General features: G+C 35.9%; 1 protein-coding gene across 1 annotated transcript in view; it reads left to right on the top strand.

The window, feature by feature from the left end:
- ARB2A (ARB2 cotranscriptional regulator A) overlaps positions 1-19,440 on the top strand; it is a 313,359-nt gene that overhangs the window by 136,029 nt on the left and 157,890 nt on the right. Inside the window, exon 6 of the mRNA XM_074952851.1 lies at positions 7,908-8,126. Coding sequence (XP_074808952.1) covers positions 7,908-8,126 — 219 coding nt within the window. The remainder of the gene's footprint in view (positions 1-7,907; positions 8,127-19,440) is intronic.

The following is a 19,440-nucleotide window of genomic DNA, read 5'->3' as shown; positions in this document are numbered from 1 at the left end:
AAATGCTTTCAGATAAAAGGTGAACCAAGAGGACCTGCTAACTCAGATTTCCCGTCTACAAACGAAATATGTTATAAACCCAGACTTACCTCTAAGCTCACCAAAAAGTTTTGTTGAACAGTTCACAAAAAAGCTGCCTTTAGAAAATGTTTTACACTATTACAGTAGGGGAGGCAATGAGGTATATCTTACTAGGATAAATCTAATTATAGCTTCTTGTGCTGCACCACTGTTTTTCAAAAACCAGAATATTAAAGCTGTAATAGCTATATGTATGTATGTATATGTATATACAGCTTGTGTAATAGTATGTATGCAGCAGGAAGTCAGAAAGACATGCTCTGATATTTTGGTGAAGGAGGCAGAATGTTTGATAAACTGAATTTGGACATGAGAACTCAGACTGTAAAGTGATGCGCACCTTCAAAATACCTTAGGTAGTTAGGAAGGATCCAGAAACTCTTGCATTTTAATCTCAGCTCTGCTACTACTTTTTGTGTAACTTTCAGAAAGTCACTTAACCTCCCTAGTTTAGTTTCCCTGTCTGTAAAATAGATCTAGTGATACTCAATACTCATCTGTATCTTGTGCGGATTAGTTACTGTTCTGTTTGTTATGTATTGCTTTGAAAATGTAAAGTGCTAAGTACTATGTACCCTTTCCATTAAAATCTTGATGGAGGTAGTTCTCTCAAGGTGAAATTCACAGCTGCACAGAGGTCTTATGCAAGATCTTGCTCTCCACTGAAGTCCTATAATCTTTATGGAAAGGAGAAAGGGAAATAGTTGCATGGAGGAGGGCATAGGGCCTGTGAAATATAGGCTCCTCGCACAGAGGGAACACACAACAGATCCAAATAAGATGGCATGGAGAGGGTTGTGGGGGCCTAGCCAAGGGAGTAACTACATGAATTCAGAGAACCGCAGGTTCGCATATAGGGAGTAGGGAGGGGGGAGCAAGTATTATTCCAGCATGCAATAGTGAGTGTGGAATGTTTGTATTGCAGCATTACAACCTGTCTCGGCGTTGTTGGGCTGAATTCTGTCCCATTCAGCTTCCACAGAGTCCAAATTTCATATTTATGGGATGTTGACGTGACTGAGGACAGTTCTATAAGAAACAGTGTTTGATCAAGGAAATAATTATTTTAGATTAATTCACATGGATTTAAGCATGTGTTGTAGAAATTTGGAAATTTCTCAGCTGTTTTACTTTCCATTGGAAATTAATTGTATACTCTAAAATATGGTGAAATGAGGCAGTGATTGAAAAGGCACTGAAACTCCATATTAGGAGTGGTGCACACAGTAGATCTGCATGAAGTTTGTGGGTGTTCAGAAGAATAAAACACTCAAAATATATAGAAAAGGCCTTGGTAGTCCAATTTTGTTGTTTTGGAGTGCACATCGTACAATAGTTAGGGTGACAGTGCTTACAAATAGAGGCATTTGGGTCACTGATTATGGATAGAAGCAAACTACAAAATATTGCTTCTAGAGTTACCTACCTTATAAGTCATGTGTGTTCTGAGAATGAGAGGTGTAAAACTTTTCAAAAGTAGACTCAAAATACAATAACTATCGGGTTTTTAATCTTGAACATTGTGATATTATTGATTTGTCTCATATAGTTGCATTAACACCAGGTTAGCAAATAACAAAGGAAAACATGAACTGAATGATGTATACTTACTACAATAAAGGTAGTGTATGGTAAAATAAGATGAATACAATTCTTGATGCAACTAGGTATGGACCAAATACAATGAAGATTTAGAAGGCAGTATCACAAAAAGAAATTTAAGGTTTATTGTTTATAGTTCTAATATCCATTAAAAGTTAGTAACACAGCAGGTGACTATGGGTAAGTGTAAAGTGAATGTTTTGAAATAAATAGCAGTTGGGTGACCTGGGATGACAGGGCTCTAGACAAGGGTATGTGTTTGTCAATATAGCCTACATGTTTTACAGACTCCTCAGGGAACAGGGGAAGATGCAATTTCACCTTTTCTGTGCCAAAACATTTTAATTATATCTTCTTCCAAGTACAGCGGTTCAGTAACCAAGGAGCTGACATTGATGCATGTGTTGATAAAGCTGCAAACATTCAAAATGAGATTAACAAAGATTTTGAGGAAAGGGTGACAGCTAATTTTGCACAGTATTCTGCATCTAATTCAGGTCAGTGTAATGATAGAATATTTTATAACTCTTGTGTCATCCAAAGGGACTTTTATGATGTTTTGGTTTTGTATTTGTGTGTATGAAAAGTAAAGTTCTAACATATCTTTCAAACAAGTTATAACTTTTTATTGAACATCAATTTGTTGTATCCATAAGCATTTTGAAAGAAGAAAACTAGCATTTAGAAGTAATTTTATACATGAATCAACCTTCATCAGATAATCGTGTACTTTTGTCTAATTCACCTTGAAAATACTAACTTCAAGCTGTGTAACAGAATCAAACCAAATATTACAGAACCCAGTAATATTGCTTGGTACATGGAAGAAGATCGATCAGAGAAAGTAATATTAAGTGTATTTAAATAATCAAACTGTAGTTTCTTTATGTTGTTTGAAACATTTTGAGAACATCTCAGTGTATTTCTGTTCTATTCTCCTCTTTATTTGAAGGCAGCTGACATTCTTCTTTCACTTTTCTTTTTGTTTGTGAAATTTTCTTTTTTTTATCCACTCACTCCTCCATCTGCTTTCACTTTTGTTTGCTTGGGCCGTCTCTCATCCCAACTTGATAATGAGGAATGCGGTGTGACCCTGACCTCTATCAGCCCATGCATGACCTTCTGACTCTCCCACATAACCTTTGACCTTCTCTTTGACAGCTTGATTAATTACCCTGTGTTATGATTTATGAGTAAGTGCTATGTAAAAATAATAGACAACAGGTGGTCCTCTAAAAACTTTTTGTGGCATGTTTTCTTTTCCTGCCTAACTTGATGAGGTATTTTAAGTTGGGAACTTACTGGGACAATGTATGTTTGGCAGTACCACGGCATTTTTAGACACTTGGACACAGCCCTGGAATCCAGGGAGCTAAGAGTTGAGGTGTAGCTGGGATGAAAATATTACAAAGTGTTAGCAGGGTGCAGTTGCCAAAATGCACATTGGGTCGAAACACAAAACGGAGTCAACTGACATTTCAGGCTTTTCAGTCTCAGGTCACGTCTTGAGAAAATTACTCAAATAATGGAGGGGGCATTTTTCAAGCTGAGCTGCATCTCCAACAGCTATGTTTACTTTAACGCTTCACTAGTGACTTCTGATTGGTTGTCATGACCTCATCCCACTGTTGCACCTAGGATGTTGTAACAGTGACATATATGTACCCTTCTCATGAAAAAGATGGGAAATAAACAGAACATACATCTTTCAAAAAGATGAATGGACATTGCTATGTCCATTTTAACCATGGGCAGATTTAGTTTACAGACCTAAACACTTTGAGTTGCATTTCCCTTGAGGATTAGCTCTGATCTTGTTGCAAACAGTCTAAATAGAATTCTGAACTTGAAAAATCAGATTGATAAAGCTTAGGAAAATGATCTCTTATAGATCCTTACTTACAGGCCAAAAAGATAGTTACACAGGTCAAGGGATTCCACTCTAGCCCCTGACCTCTCTGGTCACATATGGCATCCCATTTTGGTGGATTAATATGCAGGGCTGAATGCTTTCAGCTCATTATTCATTTAGTCAGCCACAAGAGGTTTGAAAAGATTCAGAATTTAGCTCAAATATTTTAGATTGGCTTTGACCTTACTATTGCTGACTAACAGGGTAAATTAACTTGGATATAACTTCAGTTTCAAACATCTTGTGTAAAGTTCCAATAAAGGACAAAAGTATCATCCTATTTCATACTGCTGTATTTTAGTGACTAGTGAACTTCTGTATCTATATGACTTTTATTGCCAAGCTTTCTTATTTATGATTTTTTGTGCTTTCCAACACCTGTCTGCTTTCCCATTAGCAATCATCTGTTGGATAAAAGATAAGTGAGCTATTATATATTTGTCACTCTATTTATAGACTTGAAACTAGAGCTTGCATGCAGTGCTCTTTTACAATTCTTAAACCTCAGGGAGCAGTTAGTTGTGTGGACTATGAGTTCTTAACTTACCTTTCTGAAGCAATAGTATTTGGGGAAATACCTATTACGATGCTGGCAATTTAAGCCTACCTACTTTACTCTGATAGAGAAACTACAATTACATCCATTGAACTAAAGGATGAAGTTTACTTTTATCAATATCTGTCTTGATTATCACATCTAGTAACAGATGTACTATGTAAACAAACTTGGAGTTAATTAACTAAAACACACATTTCTTCTCTCAGATATGGTAGTACATTAGGATTATTTTGTAACAATCAGTTGAAGAACTGTGGGGATTATTCTGTTTTGAGACAGAAAAAAATTATACCAATCTAATTACAAATGCTTAAAATATGGCAGTTTACAAAGTATAACTTTGTAGTGTAAAATAACTTCAACAGCAGAGTAGTTTCTCCATTTGAACACAGGAGATATATAGAAAAAAGCTACTTCGACGTTATACACATGAATAACATATCTAACTTTTTACAAATGAACAGCCTTAAGAAATTTTCCTAGAAACATGTATGTATTTAATGAAAGACTTCATCATGTCAAATTTTTTAATAACACTACATATGCATCTAGGCTGAAAGCGAGATTAGTGTTTGCCTCTCTATTGATATTACAGTGAAAGCGGGTTACACTTCTGAACAGGCTTTTTATAGAATATAATTTTAAATAGTAGTTGTCCATTTTTGTTAGCCATATTAATGATTTGTGATAAACTCTACTGATTATTAGTAGTAGTTGATAAAGAATATTTTCAGTTTTTTAAACTACATGAACTTCTGTTTGTTCAATTCTGCATTGACGTCACCTTGTGTATCCCCACGGATATTTACAAGTTAGTGGACCATTTAGCTCTTTGTCTCTACTTATAATTTTCTGATTGCACTTTTTTGTTGTAAATTTTAATAAGTGCATATCTTTATGAAGTTTGATAGTGCATATGTGTGCTACTTATTATATAATTTTTCCAGACATTGATGGATCCTAAGAAACACATTGTTTTCATAGGTCAGCAGCATGAGGGAGGTCTTTTACTTAAAGATGAGGATTCATTTTTGATGAAATAGGTTTGTACGGAGTAGTATAGCCTGATAGAGGTTAAATTCTGGTGCAGTTATAGATGCTACAATGTATATCCATATTGTTTCATATGAGTCAGTATATTATGTTAGCTCATAGTCTCTTGTTGATGCCATTGTTTATGTCTTACAAGTTGGGTTGAAGTGATTAGGAAAGAAAAATAGAAAACACGGAATGAAAACATGTAACTTCTGATAAAACAATATTAAAATCTTTTTATAACAGTAAGTGTTGAGACTTGTTTGGCAGATTATGCTCAGACTTAATTATTGTAATGTTGCTCCAAGGAAAAGGCTGTTTGAAAAAGAAAAAAAATAAAAAGTTAAAAATGTAAAGGGAGACATGTTATGCTGTTTAAAATCTAATTGATAAAAATCCTTTAATTGATTTATGTAGTAGTGAATTTAAAAATGGAATCATTTTTCATCTCTTGATGTCTCTGTGAAAAATTGACATTGTGTCCTCATAAAATTGGACAAATGACTCATGTAATTTTCAGTTACATAATCAATAACTTAGACAAATTCTGCTTCTTTGAAGATTTATGTGTCTGTTTTGTGGCCAGATTTTAGTGGACATAGAGTTTCAAATTTCAGTAACACTTATAAAACCACAATGAATACATGAATTTTGCATTTGGCTTTGTATAGAAAGCAAAAAGAATCAATACACAGAATGTCTGCACTCAAAATGAACAGATCAAGAAGATGGACAACAAACTAAAGCATTCTACACTGCAGGCTACAATCACCAAAGTACTTCATGTAGTTTGTTTTGAAAACTTCATCATTTCTTCCTACCATTTAGCATAGCACAAAAAGTGTACTTTCATACAACTCTCCTAATTCACTAATATTTTTACATAGGTTTACTAAAGCTCTACTCTGTTTTGTGGTGTGTTTGTTATAGATTTATAAACTTAAATTCATTTTTAAAAGTTGAAAAATGTATTTAATAATAATACAGTATTCCTTTTTTCTAGTCATAATAATAATAATAATAATGTTGTTGTAATTTATTTATTATTATAATATCCAGTTATGGGATAGCTGCATTTCAAAGCTTCATGGTGGTGTGATTTTTGTTGATTTTTCTGCAGGTTTGTTTTGGTTTTTTTTTTTAAGTTCAATTCACTCAGAAGAGAGGGCAGGGGAGAAACATGACAGGAGACCACTTACTTATGGTACAGAATCTAGTGAGGAGGCAATTTTCTCTTTGGCCTATGGTGACCTTTTTTGACTATGTTCCTTACACCAGAGACAGTGTACTGAATGCCTCTATTTCACCCTGTTTAGCAGAGTGCAGCAGTGTCCTTTAACTTAATTTTGGTGGGAGGAGAAGTTATAGCAGAAATTTGAGAAGGGCGTGAAAAGTTGTACAGGCACAAGGAAGAGGGATAGGAACTTCCTTCAAATGTGATTTTAATAACTAGTCGAGTGTGTCCAACTGTAGAAAATCACCAAGTGACAATCTGTCTACCTGACAGTGATCACAATGCGTTACAAGATTTTTGAATAGCTATACAGATTAGAATAAAGCAAGACCAAATAAAGTATCTTTTGTTGGTGTAGATTTGGTTTACTTTGGTCAGCTAGGTATGTAGACTTGTTTGATCTTCTCACTTGGCCTGAATGTAAAATGAAAGTTTAACTAAAAAGGCAGAAATAATGTTGTTTTGATAGCTAATTAATACAAAATATGTATTTATTATTATAGAGTTTTTTTAATTTAAGAGTGTTTTATGTTTAATTGGAGCCCATTCTGTTAACTGTTTGTCCTTTTCTCTTCCCTCCCCCCTTTTAAAATACTTTTATTCACAGAAATGTTACTATATTTCATTGATTGTCAGTATTTTAAACCTATTTTTACATTACATAAAAACAAATAGCTGTTTCATTGAGAATTTATTTCTCTTATATAAATGAGTGTATTCTTCAACAGTTCCATTTCTTGAGGCACAAAAATATAGCACAGATGTTTAAAATCATAATATCATACACAGCATAGTTTTTCTCTGGGTTTGCAGAATACAATACATAACTTAATCCCAAAGAAGTTTCAGTGCAGTTTTAAAGTGGTACTTAAGTCATTCTACCCTAACAGAGTTGACTTGTAAGCGGTATAGCTGAATCAGTGTTGATATTGATTCATGGTTACTGTCACTATCAGTTTGTGCATCGTATGCTGGTGGTCACCTAGACAAAAGGTTGTTACTATTTTAAGCTGTGCTGAATAGTTTCCAGAGATTTTATTTGAAAGATATCCATTCTATTGTAAAAGTTTTATTAGCTGGACGTACACTTTGTTAGCCATTATGTAGTGTTTTTATAATAATGTTTTGTTTTTTAGTTCTAGTAGCTTTCTGATTAAAATCATATAAAATAACATGTAGTTATGAATATAAAGCTAATACCAACACATTTTGAAAATTGTTTTTAAAAGGTGAAACAGGCAGGTCATGTGAATATAGATATAGAGATATATGTATCCACACACAGAAACACATATCAATATATTTCTCCTTAGTTACAGAAATGAAACGCTTCAAGTTTCTTAAAATATTATTATTAAATAATATGCTTTTGTCCAATATGAAATCACTAGAATATATTTTATGAAGAACAATAAAATAAATTGAGAGCAATTTCCAGGATTAAATCCTTCTGTTAATCTTTTATTTTGTCTTTTCTGAAACAGGAAGGCTATGGAGTAATAGTACTGAATCCCAATGAGAACTATATTGAAGTGGAAAAGACAAAAGCCCAAGTACAGCTGTCCTCTGATAGCTCAGATGAACCTGCAGAAAAGAGAGAAAGAAAAGATAAAATCCAAAAAGAAACAAAGAAGCGACGTGACTTCTACGAAAAGTATCGGAACCCGCAAAAAGAAAAAGAAACTCTGCAGTTGTATATTAGAGTAAGTTTACTTTAGTTTAATTTGCCCTTACTAAATACTAAATCTTGTGCTGAAGTATTTTATATTTAGTATACGTATTTACATTAATAATGGTTATTTTTTTAAAAAAAATATAGACACACTACTCACTTATGTCTTAAAGAGTTCATTTAAAGTGAGTGACTCTTGTATTAGTATTTTTTTGTCATGCATTGAATGGGAAGTTTTGGAAGAGCTGCAAATATTGCTTTCTGTTTTCAAAGAGGAACTTCAAATAAGCCCCAAAAGAACATATTATGTGTTACAAACACTGATTTAAAGAAGACTTTGTAAAATGTTTTATAAGTAGATGTATACATAAGAAACACCTAATACAGCTTTGGTAACATATTAGCTACACAACATGTCGTGCATGTATTTACAGCATTATGTTGTGTTCTTATACTTGGGAGGCAGTAGTTATAGCCTAATAATTTTTAATATATTACCTGCTGAATTAATAATGTATTGTGCAGAATACTGGTGTTCATCTTGTGTGGTAGCAGTTTTACCCTATAATGTATTGTTTTCATATGAGCAGCCGTCCATTGTATTTCCGCTAAGCTTCTGAAGGCAGATAAAGGGAGAGAGTTATTAATATCTTAATAAATATTTAAGCTAGAATAGTTCAAGAATGGTGTAATGAGGAAACTCTGTCCCTTGCTCTTTTCTTACTCAGTGAACCTTTGCACTTTGTAATGCTAGCAGCATGGGATCGTTATAACAGTGCTACCCAAGGATTTCTAATTCTGCAGGGGGCACAAACAATATTATTTGCACTTTGACACATTCTCCTTCATATACATACTGTGCATTATGCATTCTAGACAGAGTCATGCAATTTTCAAGGCCCTTTTTAGGAAAGTTAGCATTTTTATTCAACATTAAAACATGTCAGAAATGCCACAGTACGGTTAAAACAGTAAGAATTTGCATGCCATTCTGGTGTGAAATAGAGAAACATGCAACAAAATAGGTGTTAGAATAATTTTAATTTTTAACATAACATTGATTTATAGCTTTACTGCCTAGTTAAAAATTTCATACACTTGGCTTGGGAGAATCATTAACAAACGTAAAAAAGTATACCTTTTCAGGAAATAAACTCTTTTCCTGAGTGTAGAAACAATAAGAACCTTTACAGATGTACGTGGAAATTGACCAGAAGGGCACTGCTTTTTATGAACTGTACCAATCTGCCGACCAGCCAATCCCAGCCTTTGAGAGAGGCAGCCTTATTCATGAAAAGGCAGCATACACTGGTTAGGCCAGTTCTCAAGCCTTACCCCAGCAATCCAGTTCTGGTATTAGGACTAACATTAGTTTTTAATGACAGTGGTCCTTTCACATTTTCTTTCCTGTCTATGGTATCTTTCTACTTGTGGCTATTGTACCTAATAGAACACACATAGTGGTTTCATGAAGCCCTAAGAATATGTAAAATGCAAGTTTTTGCACTGTTCTCTTTATCCAATGAAGACTTATTTCAAAGTTGAGTACTGAAATTCCCTTTTTTTTTTAGCATGGAAAGTAACAGCAGAAGTCTTCATGTGCAGTGTACATTGTGGGCCCAGTTCTGTGCCTACTGAATTCACTGGGAGCAGGATAGGCCAAAAGAATGCAAATGTCACCTGATGGTGTTGGCTCTGAAATCTGAAAGGTTACTTCACATTTTCATCAATAGACACCAGTGCAGAGTCTTGTGAAATGAGGTTTGGATTGTTAAATGCCTAGACAAACAATTTCAATTCACTTGCCTACCAGCCTCGAAAGAAAACTGAACGATCATTAGCAATAAAGAGCACCGTTTATTCTATGGGATTTGGGGACCTCTAAAAGACTATAGAGTGGTGAAGTACTTCTACAGTACATACCAAAACATTTTTACAAACCTTAATTAAGCCTTATATCACCCGTGTAAGGCAGGTAAGCATTGTTATATCTATTTTGCCAGTGGGTAAACTGTCACAGAGAGAGGGGAGATCCAAGATTAGTAAAGAAATAAGATTTTCTCACAGTAGCCATGGTAAATAAGTTTACTGAAGTACAAACAGGTGTAAAAAGAAAAGAGACCTATCTATTGTTGAAGGAAAATTTGTTTATGCCAAATGCATTGGCAGAATTGATGAACTGTTAGTTATTGGGAATAGACAACTTCAGTTATGATCTCTGGGTCACTTAGACCAGTGGCTTTCAACCTTTTTTCATTTGTGGACCCCTAAAAAATTTCAAATGGAGGTGTGTACCCCTTCTGAAATATTAAACACAGTCTTGGGATGCACTGTGGACCACAGGTTGAAAACTACTATTCTATGGTGGTGATAACCTTTTGTGGACCCCCAGGGGTCTGCGGGCCACAGGTTGAAAACCACTGGCTTAGACCTACAGTGGCCTGATGAATAAGTGTTGATTGAACAAATTAAAGCTGTCTCTGAGTGGATGATTTAATTTACATAATCAGTATTTCTAAGATTTGGAAAAAAATTAACTTTGTTATTTGAGCTAGTCTCTTTCCCCACTTCTTTTTAAAATGAACATTTCCTTCAAGTATTTTCTAATTTTTATTTCAAATAATGTAAATGTGCAAGATACACGGGTATAAGTAAAAGCAGAGACCTAAACATTTAAGATTAACATTTAAAAGTATAAAATATTTTACTTACCAGCTGAATACAGATAGAATGACTAACCAGCAGATTGTGCACTACATTAAGAGTAGAGCATTAGAGATCAAAGTACTTATTGTTTCATGCAGTAAGTTTCCTTAACTATGAAATAATGTACTTGCTGGCATACATTATAGCTTGTTAAGGGGATTGATTTGGTCTGGGCAATAAACATCATGTCAGACATTATGGCAGGAAAACCTGCTTAATATGTTTTGTAATAAGACAGAATTTTTTGTTCTTGAAAACATCTGCCAACTGAATTCAAGAGTGAAGACAGAAAATGTCATCAATTTAGTAATAATCCTATAAATTTAGTTTCTTTTTCAGCAACAGAAACCAAAGCAAAAACTCCCTGATCAGCATTGACTCTAATACTTTGTAAAATGATGAAACAAAGACATTTTACTTTCATATAATGTGTTAATTAATGCATAGTGAATTTTAATATTCTTACTGATCAGATTTTAACAAGCATATTGCCAACAGATCATTTTTTAAAAGCATCTGTTTTTTAATGTGTTGGATTGAAAATTGAGTCAAATAGCTAAATATGTACGTACATACATTTAAAAAACATATTTCCACCCCCTGCGTATAGAACTAGTATTTTTCTTAGACCACCAGAGGCTGCTGCTGTACATATTGGCTAATGCTTCCCCCAGAATCTTAGTACCCCCGCTTTCGTTAATTGCTGAGCTAAACTCAGAATGTGTTGGCCCCTAGCACAGCCTTTACCTATGCAAATGGAATATAGGCTTAAATGTAACATTATCATTTCCTCCATCTCCCATTCCCTGCAGATTTCTACACTGAAAGTGACTGTTCTGTGTTAAAAGACACTCATAAATGTAAATCCGTAGTCGGCCCATGCTAAATATCATACCCGACATAAGTACGTATGCTGCCATGGATCATAAAACATTATTATAGGACACATGATGCACATACATACCTTTCACAACAATATTACAATTTGTAGTAGTATTCTGTATTAATGATCCATCAATTAAATGATGCTTTGATGTAGCTTATTCTTTATTCATTATTTAGTGTTTTTCTCCTTTTCTTAAAGAGTTTAAACTGACAAATATTTCATAATCAGTCAAACTATATTACCAAAGGAAGTAATGTATGTGTTTGGTAAATTTAAGCAAACTGATTTTTTTCCATGGGCCTGGACAAATAAAATAATATATACCAATATTTAGAATAAAAGTGGTAAAAAGACAGCAACTTTATTAATATAAAGTAAACACTTCAATCACTACAAATGAATGCCAGCAGGCAGGAAACCCTTGCAGGTAATTGGGAAAGGGCATGCTATTGCTGCTCATTGTTCTGTAAGAATGGCACAACATCCCACCAGCCACAAAGACATAGGTGCTTGTGAATACTGATATTTAAATGGCCAAAATCTTTTACTGAGGAATTGGGCCCTTTTGTGAACAAACTCTCATCAGTCCCTACTGGCTATATTAATTTCTTCTCTGTGGAAGGAAGGAAGGCCCTGATCCAGTGAGCACGTAATTATGTGTGTAGCTTTAGGCATATGAATTAGACCTATGAAAGTCAATAATGTATCTTTCATCACAGAGCCTAAAGTTGCACAGATGCTTAACTGCTTTCCTAGAATCATAGAATATCAGGGTTGGAAGGGACCTCAGGAGGTCATCTAGTCCAACCCCCTGCTCAAAGCAGGACCAATCCCCAATTTTTTGCCCCAATCCCTAAATGGCCCCCTCAAGGATTGAACTCTCAACCCTGGGTTTAGCAGGCCAATGCTCAAACCACCAAGCTATCCCTCCCTAGATCGGGGTCTGAGTCCCTCTGCCTCCCAGTCTTTATCAGGTATAAAAAGCAAGAAACACCATTCACTTATGTGGCCTGAAACACTATCTGCCAGAATGAGTAAGCCAAAAACCTGGTGTCTTTAAAAATTATAGGAAAAGATATATTATTGCCGTGCAGTAATGGACAACAGTTATAAGTGGAGAACATCTAATGCTCAGTGCAAAACTAACTTTATCCCAGCAGAAGAGAGACAGTTACATGCAAGCTCAGGCAATCAACTCCTGAGAGGTCAAGTGACTTGGCCAAGCTCACAGAAGTCTGTGGCAGAGCTAAGGCCCAGATCGCCTATCATTCCTCTTTTATAAATGCTTATTTTTAGTGGTTTTTACTCCATGTAAAAGTGTGTGATTTTGGGGGAGGGGCGGCGTATTTTTAAAACAAATTAGATTAGTGATACTGTATTGAAATTTTAAAGCCCAAATATTCCCCTCCACTTCAGTGAACCGTCTGCTACTTCTACGGGACAGCAAAGCCTCTCAGTGAAAGGATTAGGAAGAAGCGGAGTATAAACTGTTGAAGTGTCTTTGTCCTTAGTCAACCATTTAGGAACGTTAGACCTTAAGAGTTTAAAAGAAGAGAAAAAGTATGTGCGTGCACAGACACAGATAGCTTTCAGAATCCTACAATAACTTCTGTGTAACTAAAAAAGTTCATAGTAGTTCATTCTGTAGATACCAAGTTTATAAATACATTAAATAAATACTTAATCAAATTATGTATATTTTAAAAATGTAATAGTATTGAATCATATATAAATTGGCTGCTTTTGCACATTCCATATCTATTGAAATTATGCTTTTTAATAAATATTGGTATAGTACGGGCTCATTCCTACAGTGTGTCTTGCATCTACTAATCTAGAATAGTTGCATTGGTCCTCTTTTCCCGGAGCAAGAGGGAGATCAGAAAAGCAAATTATCACAGGAGGAAGATTTTGCATCTCTTGGAGAGTGATACTAACTCCTTATTCTGCAGTACCTTTTCTTTTGTTCTGCATTTCACAAGTGCAGCTAATCAAAGAAGAGGAATAAATCAGGGCCATCCAGCTTTCCTGGCTATCAAACACTTCATTTCATGATACTGGCAAACCATGTATTGTTAGATCAGGCTCCTAAAATATGAGGCAAGCTGTATGAGCTTCCAAAGGAAAAATCAGCTTGCATCTCTACTCCCACCATGAGTTCGACAGTACTCCTGTTGTTCTAAAAAAATCATCTACTCTTATAGGTCATTCAAGTCATCCTTCCTTTCCCTCAAGATTCAGGCTAAGTAAAACTGGGGACTTAGTGCGCCAGTCATAAAGAAAACTGGCTCAGCAGAAAGCAGACCCACTCATTCAAGACAAAGGTGAATAAAATTATTCAAACTTCTTACGTTCAGATAGTGCCAATCTTTGATTATAGAGCCATAGAAGTTACAGACTGAAAAGGCCTCTTAGGTCATTAGTCCATCCCTCTGCCAGTGCAGATTGTTCCCTACAGGTATTCTTTATCATTTATCCAATAGAATCAAAATGGTAATATCCTTTCAATTGATATCCAAAACAAGAATAATAACTTTTCACTTTCCCCACACCCCAAACACAAACATACACATACGTCTATGTATTTTGATACTCAGATTGTTGTGGAGTTGGAAAATCTGGCCAAAAAAAAAAACTAAGTAGGAGGTCACAAAGAAACATCCACCCCTACAATAAACTTGAACTTTCTGCTCAAACTTTCTCAGCTGGGAACCAGTTAACCATAACAATCTAGAGCTGCTTAATATAACTTGTCTCATGAGAAGTTAGCAACCTGTTGCCCACTTTACTTTGAGTCATAACGCTAGTCTATATTTGCAATAGTGACTTGGCTGTCTTTGGGTCTGATTCTTTGGTTAGGCCAAGCTATACTCACCATAGGATCCGAGAGAGAGCACCTTTCTACAACCCCTAATTCCTCAATTCCAGGGCCATCTTGGATCCTGATGTAAATTAAAGCATCCTCAGACCTCCTCTAAGTTGTACCTGGCTGCCTGTAGTCCTGAAAGGTCTTTTGGTATTTGGAGATGGCTGGGGTGCAGAGACATTCCAACATATCCCCCCCATGCTAGGGACCATGAGCAGGGTGTTGTACTGTGCCACTTGTGCTTGCAATGTGCACAATTCTTGTAAAATATGGTTTTAAATAAGATAGCAAAAGCAGTTCAACTTTGGTCTATGAATGGGGCTCAGTAACTCCAGCCAGGACAATACCTGCAGAACCCAAAACCTCAGTCCTTCTGTTCAGTCTTCAACAGTTTAAAATTGCTCCTGTGGGGATTCTTTCCACTGAGAAGTCGCTGGCAATTTAGGGTTCTTGTTAGTCTGGGTCATAGCTCTTTGCACTTCAGCAAAGTAATGGTGTCCTGTCCCCTGCCATCTAGAAAAATGATCTCTTATCTATTTGTAACTTATCAGTTGATTAATCTGGGTGAAATCAGGTAGGGATGTGGACCTTGAAGTAAGCAGCCTTCAGTTGCCTTTGGGTGTACGTGAGATGGGTCAAAAAATCTCCCACTTTCCCTCTAAAGAACTGATCTACTTGAAAGTGAGATTTTAAATTCATAGGTATGAACCAGAAATAGTGAAGCTGCACATTTGTATAATTGATCTCAGTCATAGTATGGTCATAGTGTCTTCGGGCACTAGGATAATGACAGCTTGCATAGAAGTGGATCTCTGGGCTAGTTTTTACTCTGGCTTTTGAGCCATAGGTTGTCTCAGGAGTGGAACTACCTCGTGCACCAGGAAGTAAACCAACATCTTCAAGTCTTTTTTCACTTAAACTGTAGGTTGAAAAGATTTGCCACAGTTCATCCTCAACATCTCTCTGGGATGGCGACATTAATAGACACAAATCTGACAAGATGGGGAATGTGTCTTTTGGCCACCATGTGTTGCAGTGTTGATGGATCCAAGGGAGGTCACTTGGAGACCATAGCAGTTTGAATTTCTTTCTGCCACTTTGTCCATCACCTGTTGGGAAAGCTGTGAGAGGCCTAGATACTATGTTGATTGGGACTTTGAAAATACCTGGCTAGAGATCAAATGAATAGTGTGACTGTAATTTGCCTATATATACAACTGGGAGGAAGCAGATCAAGGAGCAGGAGCAACATAGGTCTCAGATACCTTCTTCTGGACCTAGAGAAATCTCCTCAACTTTCAGACATTCAGATTGCAGGATCGTTAAACTTTATAGTGGATTATCTGAGCCACAGCCAGATACAAGATCCACTGGTAAAGAAGAATTATCGGTAGTTAAGTGTTCTTTATATTCTGACGGAAGTGATGGACTCCCTAATGGCCATCCACATTAAAAACTAAAATTGTAATCTTATTGTCCAGGTACCTCAGAGGAGAGTCCTGCCATTTGTCTTTTTGCTCTTTTTCTATTCTGGACAGGGTGCTTTTGAAAATAATGAGTTCTGAGGCAAAGGTCAGTTCAGTGATTTTTGGACTATACAAGGCACCTGGGTTTAGCAAGGAGCACAAGAGCATATGCTGTACATGCTTTACAAGGTTGGTGCAACAAATCAGGGGGTATGCTCTATCTGGGAGCACCCACAAGGAATTTTGTTGGTTAGGATGTTTCCTGAAGGCTCCAGCTGCTGTGCAACCCTGTCTGCTGGTCCCCAAGTGCACCTTCTGATGCCTAGGGCATAATCTAGTTCCAAATAGGGTCAAATCTGAACTGATCTGTAGAAAAATGGGCTATCCCATTATCAAAAATTTTAAACGGTCATCCGTAAATCCTTCACACTTTCACCACGTTTTTTTAGTTGAACCACCCAGTAGTCGTCATTAATGAAAATTACTTTTGGCCTTATAGTGCTGTGTTGTGAACTTCTGACGTTTGGTGATCGGCACTTAAAATTCAGCAGTTCTAAATCACAAGAAATAATCTAAATATCTGAGGAAAACAGTTTTAATCTGAATTTACTCTGCTGTGAAAAACTTTGATAGGGGGTCTGATTTACTGGAATCAGTCTCCAGAGGTAAACACTGTTCATCTGTCATGCCAGAAGAATTGTTTTAAATTGAAGGATTGAGATATAGAAATGGATTTTGGGGAAATAAATATACCCATATTTCTTAGAGATGCTGAAAAATCACGCTTTCTAATCAAATATTCATTTATTTAAAAAAATTAGAGAGGCTGGATAGTAGGTATCAGGACTGTGTCCTTGGCATCTGGAGGATGACAGCATTTGTTCAGTGGTAAGAAAAGAATGCATGCAAGTTTCCTGAGAACTGGTGCACATGCTACAGTAAATTCCAGGATGTCAACAACCCTCCATTCCCATTTTCATAAAATGTACCACAGAGAACAAAGTGCAAAATTGAAAAAGGCACATTTCATTTGAAAACAAATTTCAGCTTTTGGAGCATAGGAATTGTCGTAACAGGTCAGACCAGTGGTCCATCCAGTCCAGTAACCAGGATGCAACAGTGGACATTATCAAATGCATAAGAGGGAAGTGCAGGAAACCCTGAAGTGGGCAATTATAGAATCACCTGCCAAGAGGGAAAGATTCTTCCTAACATTTTCAGTTAGAGGCTGGCTTATAACTTGAATCATAAGGGTTTATATCCCTTCTAATTTTTTTTATTGTGTAATCCTTACTAATTAACTTTGGAGGTTCTCATCATTCAACTTTTTTTAAAATCTTTGGTCTCCTTCAGAAAGAGATTTAACTTGTCAGTGCTTATTGCTCCCTCTGTTGAGGAGAAAGGCCTTTGTAAAAGACCTATGTGTTACATTGAGCTCTGAAGGAAAAAAAGACATGAACTCAATTCTGACCCTGCCTTAGTGAATTCCATAGCTGGTCACCCTTCACCATAAATACCTTGTCCTCAGTGGCAGAGCTTTGGCCTGGGTACTGTCAACTTCTTTGTCTTGTGGATCTTAGTATTCTTGATGTTGTGTGGAGAAAGAAGCAGTTTTAAAGGTAGTCTGGCCCTTGCCCATTGAGGCCTTGAAGATGAGGAATTTAAATTGGATCTGGTAATGAATGGGGAGACAGGGCAGTCTGCAGAGCACAAGGCTGATATGCTCTCATCTACCTATTCTCTCAAGAGATGTATAACTGTGTTTTAGACCAGCTGCAGATATTCATATTTGCTCTGAGGTCTTTTTCTCCACTTTTTAGCTTGCATTCCTTGTTAAGCATACAAGGAACAACACTAAACAGAGGCCTGGAGTCTACCAAGGGAAAATTTAAGGCTTCTTTGTTCCTGTTTTAATTTAAAATGTCTACCTATTCAATTGTTGTTGCTAGTGATTGCATCACTTTCATAGGCCCCCCATCATACAGTTTTTTGAAGCTCCTCTGACAGAAATGGTAATCAGTTAGTTTACATTCAATATAACCCCAGTGAAACTCCTGTCAGTTCACTCCCACTATGTCTTCTTAAAACCCAAGTAGAATAGGCAGTTTTCTGATGCGCTGCTGCATTATCATGACTAAAATTATATCACATGATTCTGGACCAGTGGGTATTATAAATTACTGTGTCAACACCACTGCATCACCTGGACAAAACAGGACAGCCAAAGGCTACATGTGTAATTTAACATATAGCACTATGGCAATTAACTAATCAGTGCGGGTGGTTTCCTGAATAGTTAATCATTCTACATTTTTTCTGTGCGGCAATATTGATCTCCAACAAAATGAAATAATTCAGGGTTTAAACAAACTAAGTCTTTCCAGGCCTCTCCCACTACATAATCCTCAGCGTCCCTGTTTTTTTCTTTCGTTCAAAAAAAAAAAATCTGGATTGGATCCACAATGTTTCATGTCCCTTAAAGTGGGAGGAATCAGTAGCAACTTCTCTTTCTAAACTGGAGGAATGTCTTGCAACCATACTTCTCTAAAACTTCAATTTTAACATGTAATGCTCTCTCTTTTTCTGTGTGGTTATATTCCTTGGTCATTTCTTGCAATGTAGACTTTTTATCAATCCAGACTGAAATATATTTTCTTTATACTCAAACGCTTGAATTTTCTGAGATTAAATTATTTTAGTGAGTTTTCCAATAGATGGCACTGCTGGGAATGAAACTACTGAGTGAGCTAATGCAGCTCTACTTCCTCACAAAATAGCTGGGACTTCTAATAGTTTATAGGTTTTACAGGAAAAAAAACAGTATTCATCACAAGTTTGGGAATGCTTGGTACCATTGGTAAAAGTGCAGATATACTAAATAGGTTGCTCAAGAAGTGTGGAAGGACTCTGCTATTAAAGCTTTTGTCAAATATATGTGGTGGTGCTTCTGTTAGTGATATCTATCTGGACAATTAAACTATCAGTTAGAGGTGGGGATTATGCATCAAGATAGAGTGGAGCCCAGTTGCTTCTCTAGTTGACATAGCATAAACAGCAGTGGCTCTCCATTTGGTGTCAGAATATGCTGAACTATTTTGCAATATGTTCAAACACTGTGTCAAAATTTTATATTGTAATTGAATTGATTAATCAAAATGCTGCTCTAAATTCTTAAGCTGTAACTCTACAGATCACAAAGTTGTATTAATATAATACTTTAGCTTTAAATGTCTCTCTCTTGAGTTAGGAACTGAATAGGGTAGTGTCGTCTTCCAAAAAGCATATTTTAAAACTTCTGTTTTTGCACAGTGTCAAAATATTTTGTGTTGCTCTAAAATGTTTGAAACTATTTTTGATCAGATATTGGTATAATATGAAAACAAAAGCAAAATGGATTACATATTTTGTTATAATGATTTAT

The sequence above is a fragment of the Natator depressus genome, chromosome 5, assembly GCF_965152275.1.
Source record: "Natator depressus isolate rNatDep1 chromosome 5, rNatDep2.hap1, whole genome shotgun sequence".
Classification (NCBI taxonomy): Eukaryota; Metazoa; Chordata; order Testudines; family Cheloniidae; genus Natator; species Natator depressus.
Note: the sequence above shows the minus strand (reverse complement) of the source record. Positions and strands in the feature narration are given on the sequence as shown.